Raw genomic sequence first — 15,814 nt, 5'->3', positions numbered from 1 at the left:
TCAATGAACCAACTCATTACCAGGACTAGGCTCTAAATCATCTGGATACACTTTCATCAATGCTTCTGCTGGAGGGTGCACATTTTCAGCATCCATCTTCTCGATGTGATTCAGGAATCCAAATCTCAAACGTACAGCTTCATAGGCATGCAATATAATGGTCAATCACTGGGATGGAGTCGGATAATTTGTATTTTTCCTTGGGTGACAGATTTGCGTCTTGTGCTTTCCCGTAATCGAGCGGGAACGTTTCTCGTTCTGATCCGGCTGCTTCCTCGTATTTATCAAGATCATTTCGTTTGGATTCCACGAATGCTTTTAATGATTCTGTGCACGCATTGCCAATTTAAGAATCATTTTCGGGTCTTGCAACATCTTGTTTGTAGCGTTGAATCGCTCCAAGATATCGTTCCAAAATGTTGCAAACAAAGCGGGTTCGGGACCACCCTTCTTCTGTGGAACGTACGTTGCTTCATTCCACACGATGTCTTTTTGCTCTTTATTAGAACTTGGACTACGGCTTTCGTAGCTTCAGGTCGGCAAGACCATCGAGTGTCGCTGAGCTTTTTCGAGACTAAAAACTGGTCGCTTTTCTTCTCCGAAAATTTCTCAATCAGAATTCGGTGCCGCACTGTACTGGCTGTGAAAAACGTGTACAAATTCTGCACCAAATTAAAGAATTGAACAGCCATTGAACGAGAGTTAGCAACTGCCTTTCCCAGCAAAAAAAAATGTATATCAAAGGAAAAGATGTTTACTAGTGTTTACTTTTTGGAATTTAAAACTAAAATTTTCGGAAGTCTCTTTGTGGGGGCCCCCCTTTGTGGATGCCCCGGGGCATCCACCCTGGTTTCCCTCCGCTCAATCTGGCCCTGTCTTCTTAATGCAATTTTAATGGCGACGCGTTTCAAAATGAAATACGATTTTGTCCATATTTCTTTTTTTATAATAACAATAGTTTCAAACACATTTTAGTGTGCGTGACGCGAGATGTCAACAATGGCAGGGTTAAAAAACTTATTTATTGCAAAACTAAAAGCAACGTCAAGTTGAGCTTTTAATGTAAGTTGATTTTAAAATATAATTTGCCAAGATCAAAAATAAGGCAGAGTATAAAGTAAGCCATTACTTGGTTTAGCTGTCACTTGGATGGCTGTGGCATTTTACATGGCCCAATTCATTAATCATTGTTTAGTTTAAATTAATATAGTATTCAAAGCTGTAACCCTGTACTTATACCTTTTTATTTTTGCTATGAATTGAAATTTGATAACAAGTATCAATAAAATGTTTAATTTAATAAGATTAACGATCCGTAAGAATCTAAAAAGTGTTGAGTGCATTGAACCTTTTACAATTCAAAGCAATTAGCAATTAAAGATGATAATTTTGTTTAACATGAAACAGTCCTTTGCGTCTATGAATTTATTTGCTTAGCCCCATTTAATTTTAAAATATCATGCTGTTAAGAAAATATGCATAAGTATAAATATTATCTATAGACAAAATTAAATTTAAAATATACAAACAAATAATTATTTAAAGTTTTTATATTTTGATTACTATAACATACTATTACTATTTTAGAATAATTGAGACCGTACACATATGTTTTTGGCTAACTTTGCATGAATTTCAACTAATCATTTGAATTCTACACTATGAAAACAGCTGATAAGAAATGCAATTGAGGAAAATTACCTGATGAACCCAGAAATATTAAAAATATGCGAAACACCAAGAATTCAAAATTTGTGTTATGTTTTTTAAAACAAGAACTAAATTTTGACAACAGAAATCCTATGTTTCTATTAATTAATACCATACCATAATCAAAGATTTCCAATTAATAATGTTTTTTATTTTAATATTTTGATATTTTCTCTTCAAACTAAAAATTTGAATCACTAAAGGATGCCAATATCTCCCATGTAACGGTTGAGAAGGTTATAGAAATTTGAAACTAAAGCGTAATTTTTCGGTATCGTGAATTTTGTTTTTCTGTCTGGACTCAAGTTACTCTCATAAGCTATCTACTTTATGCATTTCACTTTAAAATATAATATACATCCCTGGTCTAAGCAAGTTTATAACGTATCAAAAAGCCTTATCATTTAAAAAGATTCAAACAATAATTGGTTTTGTTTATTTTAACTATCATAAGTAATTCACATGACTTTATTATCTAAAAAAAAAAATTAAATTAGGTTAATATAACCTACAACAAATTATGTGTGTAGATTATACACAATAATCCAGTGTTTGTGTTTTCCAATCTATTTAAAAATATTTAAACAAATTAATTTAGATTTTATCAATCTGATATTTTGGTTTAATCTTTACTAAATACATAATCTACAACTATGCCACCTTAATGATAGGACAGGTTAATAGATTAACAAAAGAAAATGTTTAAGATTAAGATCCTTTTATTTTGAATGGCTTTGAAATCTAAAATATGTACACAGCTGTTCAAAATAGTAGGAACAGCAATAAAACCAACTAATTTTGGATATAAATTGACGACGATAACTTCTACTTTCCAATAAATACGTCATCTTAAAATGAGCTTTCATAATCTGGCTTAAGTCAACTCAACGGTGTGAAGAACCGTTTTGAAAACACTCGATCTGGTGTTTCTCTCTGAAACCAAATGCTCTGAAATAGCTGTGATAAGCTGCTGTCAAAATTGTGGACGAAGATCGCCATCATCCTGCATTGGACTCAGTACTTAACTTAAACATGGCTTCACCTCATGTGCTATCTAATAAAAACAAAATGGAATTTAACTTTAGTAGGTGTTATTTTGAAACCTTTTTAACTTATTACATACGATCAATTGGGATCACTTATATTTTAACTCAAATATTAACGATTTGTGTAATATTTTTATTTAACCTTTTTGATTGTTTCTACATACCGATAACATTTAAAATGACTCGAAATAAGTTTAATGTTCCACCATTGTTTGATTCTCAAGTTAAAAACTTAAAAAACAAAAGGAATAAAGCTTGGATAAAGTATCAAACGGGAACTGGTGATGATTATAGGACGTTCATTATAATAAATCAACTTTTCACTGACTACTCTAACATCCTATTTGATGACTACATTCGGAAAATTGAATTAATTCTTAAATATAATCCTGATAGTTTTTGGAAATTCGTTATTTGTAAAGAGAAAACATGTTTATTTTACAGACTCAAGGGCTTATTAGTACCCTTTTTATTTTTATATTTAAACACAGTGTGAGCGTTAGGAAAATAGAGAAAGATTTATGAGGAGATACTGGTGCATATTGGCCTTAAAGTTCTGAACATCAAAATGGGAGGCAAAAACAGAGTTGGCCAAAGCATTCCACATTTTCGATGTGCGATTTAAGAAAGTATCCTTATTAATGACAATACGCCCGGAATTGAGCTCAAGGGTAAACTGATGAGCATTCCTGAATGTGCAAGTATTACGTCTGAATTGTTTAAGGGTTGGAATGCAAGTGGCTAGTTCGACAGAACATTGTTTGTAAAAATATCGATAAAACAACGAAAGGCATGAAACATTACGGCGGTGTTCTTGCGATGTAAATGTTTCGATTATCGCCTCTCATTTTTAAAGCCCTTTTATTAATTCTATCCAATAGATTTAAACTTGATTTAGGGGCACCTGCCCAAATATGCGAAATAAATTCAAGCTTTGGACGGATGAGATTACAGCCACCTGGGAGCATTTTTGACAATATCAAATATGTGATCATTCCATTTCGAAGCATTAAATTCTATACGGTTTTTGATTCCCCACTCAACAATGCTGTCAAGATCAGAATTTAATGAGCTTATCATACGCTGCTGTTAGTAGTCCACATCCGAAGAAAAAGGATGGGAACATAAAAACAAATAGGAAAAGCTGAGGGTATTGTCGTCAGCGAAACAGTTTAATAGATTAAAAGTGGCAGACAAAAGATATTTTATGAATATAAGGAAAAGAGTCGGAGGCAAAACGGAGCCCTGGGGGAGTCAAGCATTTATTATATGCATTTCAGACTTGAAACCATCCAATACAACTTGATTTGAATGGTAAAAAAGTTAATTTCTAATCCAACGAATAAGAGATTTATCAATACTAAAGCACGCATTTTCGATAAAAGAACAAGATGCCAGCCTTTATCAAATGCCTTTGAAATATCAAGTGCAATAATCTTACTTTCTCGAAAGCGATGTAAAGATTCGTTCCACTGTTCGGTGAGATAAACCATAAGATCACCAGTGAACCTATTGCTACGAAAGCCATACTGTCGGTCATTAAGAAGCTTCTCAAGATATTTCTGAAGCTGATAATTTATCAGCGTTTCCATGATCTTGGAAAGAAGGGACGTAAGTGCAATTGGACTATAGTTAGAGGGGGAGGAGGATTCGCCTTTTTTAGAGACAGGCTGGACAAATGCTATTTTCCATCCGCTTGGGCAGAGACCTGTAGAGAAGGAAATATGGAAAAGTTTACGCAGTGGTTTTGCCAGCCTTGAAGAACACCACTTCAGAACAATTGGGGAGATACTATCCGGGATTTGTGTATGTCAAGGTCTTCAATACTTTGCAAATGCACGAGTGCAAAATTCTTCCCATAGAATCGTTAACGCTCTCAAGAACAGCAGGACTCATGACATTTTAAAAAATGTGCTGCGTCCTTAGCTCATTGTTTCCTTTTATCTGGAAAAGCTCTTTTATAATACCCGCATAAAAAGGTCCTAAAAACAAAATAATGAATTACCGCCCTACTACTAAACCATCTGTGATATCTAAACTGTTTAAGTCCATCGTATGTGGCCATTCTTTCAATTATCTGTAATAACCGGCATGGTTTTGTTAAAAAAAGTTCAACTGTTACAAATCTGTTTCTGTTTCTGTGAAGGATTGGTTAAATCAAAATAATGTTAAAGTAATGCAATGGCCAGCACAATCCCTGATCTCAACCCCATAGAGAATCTATGGGGAATTGTAGATCAGAGGATTGGTCGCTCCAATTGCAAAAACCAAGACTCACTTTTTCAACAGGCTCAAAGTGTTTGGAATAATAACCCCAGCCAGTACATAGAAAACCTTATCAACTCCATGACGTATCGATGTGCTGTATATGCTGATATCATTAAAATTTTCAAAACAAATCAACGTTACAACTGACTGTCTTCTCCTGCAAAAATACTTAATATTACAGGAATGGTGCAATAATAATCGTCTTGTTTTAAATGTTGACAAGATAAAACCAATGTTTTAATCGTTTTTAATTACATGTTTGGTTCTTATTCTTCAAGTACATTATATGTATTTTCTGACTTGGGTATTATCTTATATTCTAAACAAAAATTTATTGAACTTATTAACTTCATAGTTAAAAAATCAAATAGAGTTCTGGGTTAAATAAAGAGATTTGGTTATGATTTCCGTGATCCATATGTTTTAAAATTACTTTTTGTTTCATTTGTGAGACCAGTCCTGGAATTTGTCTGTATACCGTATGGTTACCTTACTGACGTATACGTCACGAGACTGAAAGCCAATAAGAAAATATTTTTGCGTTTCTGTCTACGATCCCTTCCGTGGTTTCATGATATCAATATATTACCGCCCTATTCACAAAGACTTTTTTGTCTCTCATAAACCTTCCTTCTTAGGAAATACTTGAAATTTTGTTATATTGTTGAAATAAAATAGTTAAATTTGATCACCATCAGTTCTTGGTAGTTTAAACTTTAGTCTTCGTCGTTCAACAAGTATAAGGCTCCAGACAAAATTGAATAATAATTTTAGTAGATTAGTGTACATAGTCCATTAAATCAATTCATTGAAATTCATTCTTTTATTAATTCACTAAATAATAATAATATAACAAGCATAACATGAAAATTAATGTTCCTCAACAGCCTAGTTTAAGTTTTTGATTTTAAGTATGTATAATTATAATAGTGAAATAAAAGTAAAACTAGTCAGTTTTGAAATAAAAAATCTGTTTTTTTTCAATAGGTCCCCTTCATTTATACACTGCAGGCGCTCAAGAAGCTTTTAGCATTCACTAACCACAATGACGTTCAATTCCTTTGCTTTCTTATTTCAAGAAATAAATAGCAGTTGTTTGTTTGCCAAGCACTCAGCAATTTCCAAGAATGCGATCTTCCTAGAAATGCATAATGTTTTCAGATTCATCATGATGCATCACATTAAATTAATTTAGAAGATAGGTCTAACCCCAAACCAAGAAAAGTGACCCCACACCATGATGCTACTGCCTCCGTGTTTCACCGTTTTTTTTTTTAAACTCCTTTCCTTGAGGAAGCCTACTATTCTCATGCAGTCAGAACCAAAATTGGAAAAAGTATAAATACCATACAAAAACAAACCATAATTTAAAAGAGGCTGGGATGCGACCCACATTGATATGTGACGTCCCATCCTGTCTGTCGATTTGTCTTGCTTAAAAGTTTGCTGGTTTTCGTGTTGTGTTAAAAAAAGTTGTCAGTTGAATTATTCTTAAAAATTTTAAAATTACCAAAAATATTTTGCTTATATTGAAATATCTTTATTTCAAAATCTAGTTTTGTTAAAGAGATTTTTAGTCGAAAACAAATTTGCAATTTTTACCAATTTTAAAAAAACCGACTGTTGGATTCTTACAAAAAATTACTGATTATCGAAAATAATATTTTCTGTGAGAAACAACATTTCTTATAAGTTAAAATTGTAAGCCATAATCTCAAATTTTTGAAAAGATAATTGAGTCAAATATCAATTTTTACTAACTTTTGTTTATTTTTGTAAAAAAAAACTGTCAATTCGATTTTTTCTCAAAATTTTACCAGATGAAAAACGTTATTCTTCGTTGCACAAAAAAACCGTGAATTGGAATTTTTTTCCAAAAATGTATTTGTTTGATATTACGTTACAATATATAACAAAAATTTAAATTAATTCGTGAGATATTTTATGGTAAAAAACCACTCATTCAATTTTCTTGAGAGCTCTTTCTGCATAATTATCTGTATAACAAAATTTATTTGAAGTCAATATATTTAGTGGTTCTTGAGCTATGGACGACGAAAAAAACGTCACAAACATACAGACGTAAGGGAAATCTTTTATTTCGACTGAACCTTGAAACGTCAAGAAACGTCAAAATTTTTATTTTGACAAATCGGACCAATTAAAATAACAATAACAAGTTAATAATATGTGGATTGTGTGAGTTCTTTTTTATTAGATATTTATGATTTTGTATTTTTCGTATTGCCAACTGATAGTTGAGGTTATTTAAGTAAAGCTCTAAGTTCGAATTTAATTACATCTGAAAAAACAACGTGTTGCCTTGGTCTAAACTTGCGTTCAAAAAATGCAGTTGACTGCGTATGAAGTCTGTTATAACGTCTGTAAATTTATAAACTAAATATTTGGTGGAAAGTTCTTATTTTGTATGTATTTTGTGACGCATTTTATAAACCATTATCATATCAAAATCGAGCCATGAATCGATAGACAATCATTGCTACCTTATCATTGTATTACATTGATTAATTCTAGATCTAATTCTAGTCCAGCACTGCTAAAACAAAACCTACCTATACTTGGTAGCAAAGGTCTAACAGTTATCTTTAATCAATATGTGCATGAAAAACAATATTTCAATATACTTCTGCATAGATTTGAGATTAAACTTACAATTCAATAAAAATATATCACAACTGTCATACCACTATCAATATCAGCACCTACTCCACACTTAAAGCTGTCAAAATAATGCCGCCTAATCAAGTGTTTACAAATCGTAAAAAAGAAAATATCAATAATCAATATGATGGAAAATGAGTTAACTAAGCGTAACTGGTTTAATAACTTTGTTTACTTTCTTGAGGTGTATTAAAACCAAAACAAAAAAATGTATTTTTGTGTTTGCAATTATTAATAAAACTAGACCACAAAATTAATATGACAATTTCTTTTTGACTTTACAATAAAAAAATGAAAAAAAAAATCCAGTAGTGTTGGCCAGCAATGATTATGTCAGCGATGGCGTTATACCTTATTGAAAGTCAATCGGTTGCCCGGCGCGGCGTATTGTTCAATAAAAAATTTAAATTGATCGCAATTGTATTAAATTACTCTAAGAATAACCTCAAAACCACAATTTGTTCATTGTTAATGGAAAAAATAAATAATAATAAATGTAATAGAATTGTGGACAATCAATAGAATGGTGGTAATGTAGTTGGTATTTTAGCTTTATTACATATTTGTAGGTATAATTTATTGAGCTATATATAAGATGTATTTATTGCGTCATCGCCATAAGGACACACAATAAAATGTTTTGTCTTATAATTAAGAGTTTAAAATTTCACTGACTTAGACTACATCATATAAAATACAAGGAAAATATAATCAATATTTTGACATTACATACCCAAAATATAACAGCAATGTAAAACCAGCTTTAAAGTTGCTCATCTTTGGTGTTTATTTTTCTGATCCATGAGGGATTTCTTACTGTTTTAAAAAACCTTCCTGGGAGTATACCGCATCAGTATAAATAATCCAAATAATCAACACACAATTTTTTTTTCATTGTTAGTTAATTATATTAGGAACTTTTTTACTATCGCTAATGACCCACCTAGGTTATAAAGACGTTTTTCTTTTTAAGCTCAGAGTAGATAACTGAGCTGTCAAAAGAACATCTGTGTTTCTCTTCTTGTTCATTGTTTTCAGAGCGCTCGGGTTGTGTTTCTTTTTTAATCAGGGCTAGCTCGGAGTTCGCTCTATGAACTCTAAATAAAATTACCGAAAAAGCTGTGCCTCCCCGACTTTACGTTTGTTTCGTGTGGTATGAAAGAGACAGATGAAAATTCTTTATCTATTGACATTTCATTTATGCAGTATGTTTCATATACAAAAAAATAAATTGGGGAGCTTTGATTAAAGTCTGTCCAGAGCGTACTTGATGTGTAATCAGGCTCTACACTGAGCTTAAAAAGAAAAAAAGCCTAATATAAAACGATGTAGATCCATGACATGCAACTTTTTTATAGCTGCCTCTTTTTTCCTTGTGTTAATTTGTTTAGTTTTTCACATATTTTTCGCATCTTTTCTTTCAACTACAGTTCACACTATCTTACCATTTAAAACACAAAATAGGTTTCTGAAATTGACCAAAAAAGAAACCAGGATCACAAATTGTTGTTGTATTACATGTTAAAAGATAAGTGATTTCATTTTTGATAGATGTAATGAGACAAATCTATTATATTGAGAAAAAAAGACAGAAAGATATCTTAAATCGTTAATTTCAAGATAAAAAAAGAAAGGCCTACTTACAATTCCTTTAAAATTAATCCCCTTTGTATTATTGTATTCAGCTGATCCGGATGAGACAGATCAAATGTCTTAAGCGACTCTTTAAAGTTAAAATGACGTAAAAATCTGTAACAATGGTGTCAAGTCTTGTAATTGTCACCGGCAAATGCTGTCAAGCGTCGACTATTTTTTTCTATGACTATGCATTGTGAGAGTCAATGCTTTTGAGACACAATGACTAGAGACGGTCGGTCATCCTAATGTTGACAGGCAAACGAAAGAACAAACATTTTAAAATTCCAGACAGAATGGCTAGGTTCAGACGGTATAAGGGACTTAAAAGTTAGACAAGTTTCTAGTATCTGATTGGCCAGCTGTCAAAAAATATCTTTCCAATTAAGGCAAATTTATTGGAAAGTTAGTCAAGAAAAATCTCCTTAACTATTAAGTCAAGTCTACTTCTATCAAAATGACAGTTGATCATGTTTTTTCATTCATCTGAATGCTGAACTTTACTACTATATGATTTATTTATTTTCTTTACAACTTCATGTATGCGTTTTGTAAAGGGGTACCTTGTCAATTTGTAAAAGAAATAGCTAATATTTCCTTGCAATACAAAATACAAATCGTGGTGGACTTGTAGCTTGCTTGAGGAGATTTTGTAGACAATATTTTGTTTGGTACTGTTTGTACTATGAACTTAAGGTAGAGGTTTGCAGAGTAAAGTTCTGAATTTGAAATTCATGACACTTGAAAAACTAACTAGTTGCCTTGGTCAAAATATACGTTCAAAGAATGAAGTTGACTGCAAATGAAGTCCCTTCAGTTGCCTGAACCTGCGCAATGTCAATTTAGCAAAGGCTCCATCTATCTTGTAATGTTTAATTATACCATTGTTTTTTTTTTAGCTATTATTTTAAATAGTTCAGGAACAATAGCTAAATTAAAACAGGAAGGTTCAAATAATGATAAAATTCTGAAAAAATGCAATTTCTACATTTAACGATAAGTAGAAAACTTCCATTTTTGTACGATAACTTTATAAATGGTTTTTCATTAAAAGCAAGTCAATTTTAAAATTAAATAAGTTGTAAATGAGATGGCATTAAAGTTTTATTATTTGCACGTCTTGCTACGCTGGAACTTGCCATGATGATTTGTATTTAATGATTGATTAAAAGAAGATATTTTCACAGAAAGTATAAGAAACAATAAAACAAAACACTAGCTGTCAAAACCAACCTGTCCCGATTGGTTCAAAGTTTTAAACTTTTAAACCTATCCCTTAAAAAGATAAAAAAGATGTAACTGAAGTTTAAAAAAATCAACTTTTGTTGTGAATTGGATGATAAATTTTTGTATAACTCTTACTTCATTACCATTTTCTTGTTAATAAATGTTTGTCTAAACCGCTATTTTTTCGGAGTTTAAGAAGTTGGAATTTAATTTTGAAATTTTGTTTTCAAAACTAGGTATTTGAATTTAAATTTGTGTTCATTCACATCATTTTTAGGAGTTCCCTAAACTATGCAACTGTTTTTCGAAGACAGTAAGCGCAAATACGTATACATACATATGTATACTCCTAAAATACGTTATTCCAATTCAAATTCAATTTTAAATTATTTTTGTATTTATATATTTTGTATTAATATGTTTTCTTTTTTCTTTTATTTTCAGGTGATTTTGGAAGCTACCAGTTCTACCAGTTCATTTTGCACATTCTATCAGCTTTATTGGCTGGTTTGCATATGCTGTCATTAGTTACCGTTGCCGCTGTTCCCGAACATAGATGTTACATCGAAGGTGTTGACAATGGCACTACTTATGCCCCATGGAATTCCTCAGACATTCTGTCGGCAATTCCTAGAACCGCGTCTGGTGAACTGGATTCATGTCATATGTTTGGACCAAACGAGACTATCGTGAAATGTCAGTCTTATGTGTATGACAGATCTTACTACCAATCATCACGGACGATTGAATGGAATTTCGTATGCGGTGACCGTTGGTTGGGGTCGATTGCCCAAACCATGTACATGCTGGGTGTTTTCACAGGAGCTGTTGTTTTGGGAAGATTGGCTGATAAAGTTGGACGCAAAACAGTCTACTGCTGGTCGGCACTGCTACAGTTGATTTTAGGTGTGGGAGTGGCTTTTGTACCCCAATATCACGCATTTTTGTTTGTTCGGTTTTTGTTGGGAATATTTGGTTCAGCTGGATCTTACATTACTGGATTTGTACTCACAATGGAACTGGTTGGATTGAGCAAACGAACGTCATGTGGAATAAGTTTCCAAGGAGTATTCGCTGGCGGCATCATGCTTGTTGCTGGTTGGGGAGCACTTATCAAGGATAGACAATTTCTTCAGATCGTCTATGGATTGCATGCGCTACTCTTGGTTCCTCATTGGTGGTTGATGGATGAGTCTCCACGATGGCTATGGGCCCAAGGTCGAGCTACCGAAGCGGTAAACATAGTTGCCAAAGGTCTGAGGATAAACGGATCCGGAATTCCTGTCGACAAGGACTACTACATCCAAAAGTCTAAAATGCAGGCAAGTTTGGAAACCAAAGCATCCGCAGGAATGACAGATCTCTTCAAAACACCCAACCTTCGAATGAAAACCTTGAATGTCTGCCTCTGTTGGTTTGCCAACTCAATTGTCTACTATGGCCTGTCGTTGAGCGCAGGAAAGTTGTACGGAAATCCCTTCCTCATATTGTTTATCATGGGTCTGGTTGAGTTCCCCAGCTATATTACCATAATATTTGTCCTCGACAAACTGGGAAGACGTTCGATTACAAGTACTCTGATGTTAGGTGGTGGCATTTGCTGTATCGCCGCTGCCTATGTCTTGCAGGGAAGCACAACGTCAACAGCTATTGTCATGGTTGGTAAGCTCTTCATTGCCGGATCTTTCGCTGTGATTTACAACTATTCCGCCGAATTGTTCCCAACTGTGGTGAGAAACTCAGCCATGGGACTGGGTTCGATGTGTGCTCGTTTTGCTGGGGCCCTAACACCGCTGATAACCTTATTAGATTCCTTTGATCCAAAGATTCCTGCAGTAGTGTTCGGAGTTATTTCACTGCTATCCGGATTCTGGGTGATGTTCTTGCCAGAAACGATGAATCAACCAATGCCAGAATCCATCCAAGACGGTGAAAACTTCGGAAAGGGAGATACGTGGTTTAGCCAATGTGCAGGAAGGAAACAAACCTATCCAGAAGATGATCCTGAGCATATGGTACCGCTAAAAGACATCGATCGCAAATGAACAGGGCATGTTTGGCGAGCTTTAGACGTGTTCATTAAATGAGAAAAGAGATTTTTTGTTTTGGTAGAAACTTAATACTCTACAGATTTAAATTTTTTGTTAACTACTTTATATTATAATATCAAAAATATTCAATTTTGTTTGTTATTTCTGTCTTTTTTTTGTTGTTGTTATAGAAATGTATTTAGTTTGGATTTTGAAATTGTTAAATGTTAAAGTAAAAGTCCTTACATAAAATGTTTGTATAAATCAATTAAACATTCCAAAATTTGTACCATAACTTTATTAGAGAAATATTTATAAAATTAATCAATTTCAAATTTGTTGATATGTGTTGAAATATTTTGTATTCCTACACAAAAGAAAACAAACAAATGTCTACATTAAAAGAGTTAATTATAAAAATAATTTGTATAGTGCTAGTAAACATAATCATACAATTGATTAAAAGAGTAACATTATAGCATAGAAAATTAAATAAATGAAATATGTATATTAATTTAAAATGTTGCCTTGACTTTTATTTGAGATAGGAATGCTTCCGGAGAATTGAAACTTTTCAAAAAATTGTTGTTTGACACCGGCTTCTTTAACAGTTGTGAAGAGATGCGTAACAGGTAAGGCAAGTTTGCTTGCAAAAGGTTTTCTTAGTATCCTAGTTAAATTTTAAGAATGAAACTGCACCCATTTACAGTACAGTATACAAATTACTAGCCTTATAACGTATTCTGTAAATTTTGGTTTGTTTTACTTTCCTAATCCAGTTTTTTTTTCCTTTGATACCTAAGTTTTAAAGATCGAAAAGGAATCATCAAATTAAAGAGTTACTTTTTTATACTTTTTTAAAACACAAATTCGACCGACCAATATGCTAGAATTTTCATTGATTTTGCTTCGAAATACATAATATTCAAAACGATTTATTGGATACACCAATATTTAAGTGTGTTTCAATGCAATTTTAAAGCGGTTGGAAAATAAAAATTATATTCGACGTTTTGTCAAAAAATGTGCTATATTTAACTTTTTACAGAAAGTTATTGCAATCTAATTGAAAATGTTTGACATTTCTCGAAGTTTTAAGTTCCCTAGAATCTAAATCAAAGATTTTTAGGAGATGTCTGTGGGTAGGTGCATACGTAAGTTTGTAATCTCATGAACCAGGAAAGACATCGACTTCAAATTAATTTTGTTTTCAAATAATGACATCGGAACACGGTTTGCCTTTTATCTTATACAAAATATTATTTTCAACATTAAATAGAATTTTTAGAAGAATCCAAGTGGGCAGGTTCAGACAACATAAGGGACTTCATTTGCAGTCAACTTCATTCTTTGAACGTTAATTTTGACACAGGCAACTAGTTAATTTTTCAAGTGTCATGGATTTCAAAATACAGAACTTTACTTTACAAACCTTTACTTCAAGTTCATAGTACAAAAACTACCAAAATCATTATTGTTTACAAAACACTCCTCAGACAAGCTACAAGTCCCTTATGTCTTCTTAATCTGCCCAGTTAGTTTCTTTTATACATACAAATTATAGTAATATAAATTTTGTTATAAATTGTATAGTACTATTATTTGCGATGGAATATTTTTTCCATAGACATCTCAAAAGTGTTTGTTCATTTCTTTTTCATGAAAGTTTGTTTTGAAATTAAAGGCCTAGCTTATTAGTTTAAGGATCCTTAAGACAATAAAGTGACAATAAATTAAAAGTAAATATATGTACATACATATTTCTAAAAAAGCCGGTAGGATTTTAAAACGCTGTTTAAAGCTCTTCTCGCTTTTTTTGTTAGTATTAAGGCTCTTGTTTTCTATTGCCGCTGTAACCGATAACCCAATAGTAACAGAATACCAATTCAAAGATAACTCTCCTAATATCATTTTTGTTTTAAGACTTTAATTCCATTGTCTTAAGGATACAAGTTAAGCAGTTAAGAAGGTGGAAGCACTCTTATCAGACGAACCTGAAAGTAAATACTTTTTCAATGAATTGATTAAAAACTAAATTATTTTGTGTCATATAAACCAAAATATACCTTATCAAAGGAATGTGTTGTCCTGAATTTGAATTTCACCTTAAAATTTATCTAATAGTTTACGTTTCGGAAATATTTTAGTGTCTTATTTAGTTTTCGTAAATTCTTATTAGTTACGAGAAGACAAATGGATCTTCATTTGACTCTTTCTGAAGTTATGAAAACTTTGAATGTAATTAATGTATGGTTTTGAATAATTCGTTTTAGAGTTAATTGTGGTCCTGATTTCTTTCTTTTTATTATCAAAACATTTTCGTTATAGTTTAGATAACCGACTCTAACATTTAGTAGTGATATCTTCGAAGCTCTTACTGGGGAATGGAAAACAGAAAGAAATATTATATAATAGCTTTGATTGCAACGTTTTTTGGATCTTTTATGTAATATCCATAAAAAAACCCAAAACCCTCTCTTAGGGTACAGTTGATAAGCTCAAATTTCAACGTTAGTAAATAAAATTCAACTTTAATTTTAAACAATAACTATATTTTTTGTTCTTTTTATTATCGCCATATACTTGTGTTTTAATTCTAATTAATTTAATTACTTATATTCATAAGTTTTTCATTTTATTTATTTTACTTTAGTCATTGTAGGTTAGGTATTCCCTTGATTTTTTTGTTCTTTTTATTATTTGAATTAAGTCATTTAGATTAAGTGTTATCCCTTGATTAATATTTTCTGTTTGTTTTTAAATAAGTTAGCCCTTGTTGTTATACACGGTGTAAGTTGATAGGTACTGTTTGAAAATCTGCCAAACAGACTTAAAGATGACATATAAAATATACATTTAGATTAAAATTTAATTCAATTTCATCTATTCAAGTTAAATTGAATTTAATATATTCAACAACATGTATAATGTCAATGTATATTTTTAATAGTTTTAGATAAAATTGCTTCTTTCTGTGTGTATTTTTTCATAATTAGTGGATTACATCGACTTCAGCAGCATTTTCTTTTTGTTTTAATTTTTTTTCTTAGTAAAATATACATATTTTAGTAATGATTTATTATATAATTTATAATCTTTTTTATTGTTTTTTTTTTTTTTTTTGTTTGTTTTGTTTAACACGAAGTACAGAAAAAGCCATACATGAATTAGTTAGGTATTTAAAAAAGAAAAACTTTTATTTACATTATATTCATA

The 15,814-nt window shown here is 31.7% G+C and overlaps 1 protein-coding gene across 1 annotated transcript in view; it reads left to right on the top strand.

Annotated features, from left to right (window-relative positions):
• Nucleotides 1-13,122, top strand: part of LOC129939667 (organic cation transporter protein) — a 34,808-nt gene extending 21,686 nt beyond the window's left edge. Inside the window, exon 2 of the mRNA XM_056047767.1 lies at nucleotides 11,013-13,122. Coding sequence (XP_055903742.1) covers nucleotides 11,013-12,613 — 1,601 coding nt within the window. The 3' untranslated portion in view covers nucleotides 12,614-13,122. The remainder of the gene's footprint in view (nucleotides 1-11,012) is intronic.
• Nucleotides 13,123-15,814: the final 2,692 nt, after the last annotated feature.

The sequence above is a fragment of the Eupeodes corollae genome, chromosome 1 (genome assembly GCF_945859685.1).
Source record: "Eupeodes corollae chromosome 1, idEupCoro1.1, whole genome shotgun sequence".
Lineage (NCBI taxonomy): Eukaryota > Metazoa > Arthropoda > Insecta > Diptera > Syrphidae > Eupeodes > Eupeodes corollae.
Note: the sequence above shows the minus strand (reverse complement) of the source record. Positions and strands in the feature narration are given on the sequence as shown.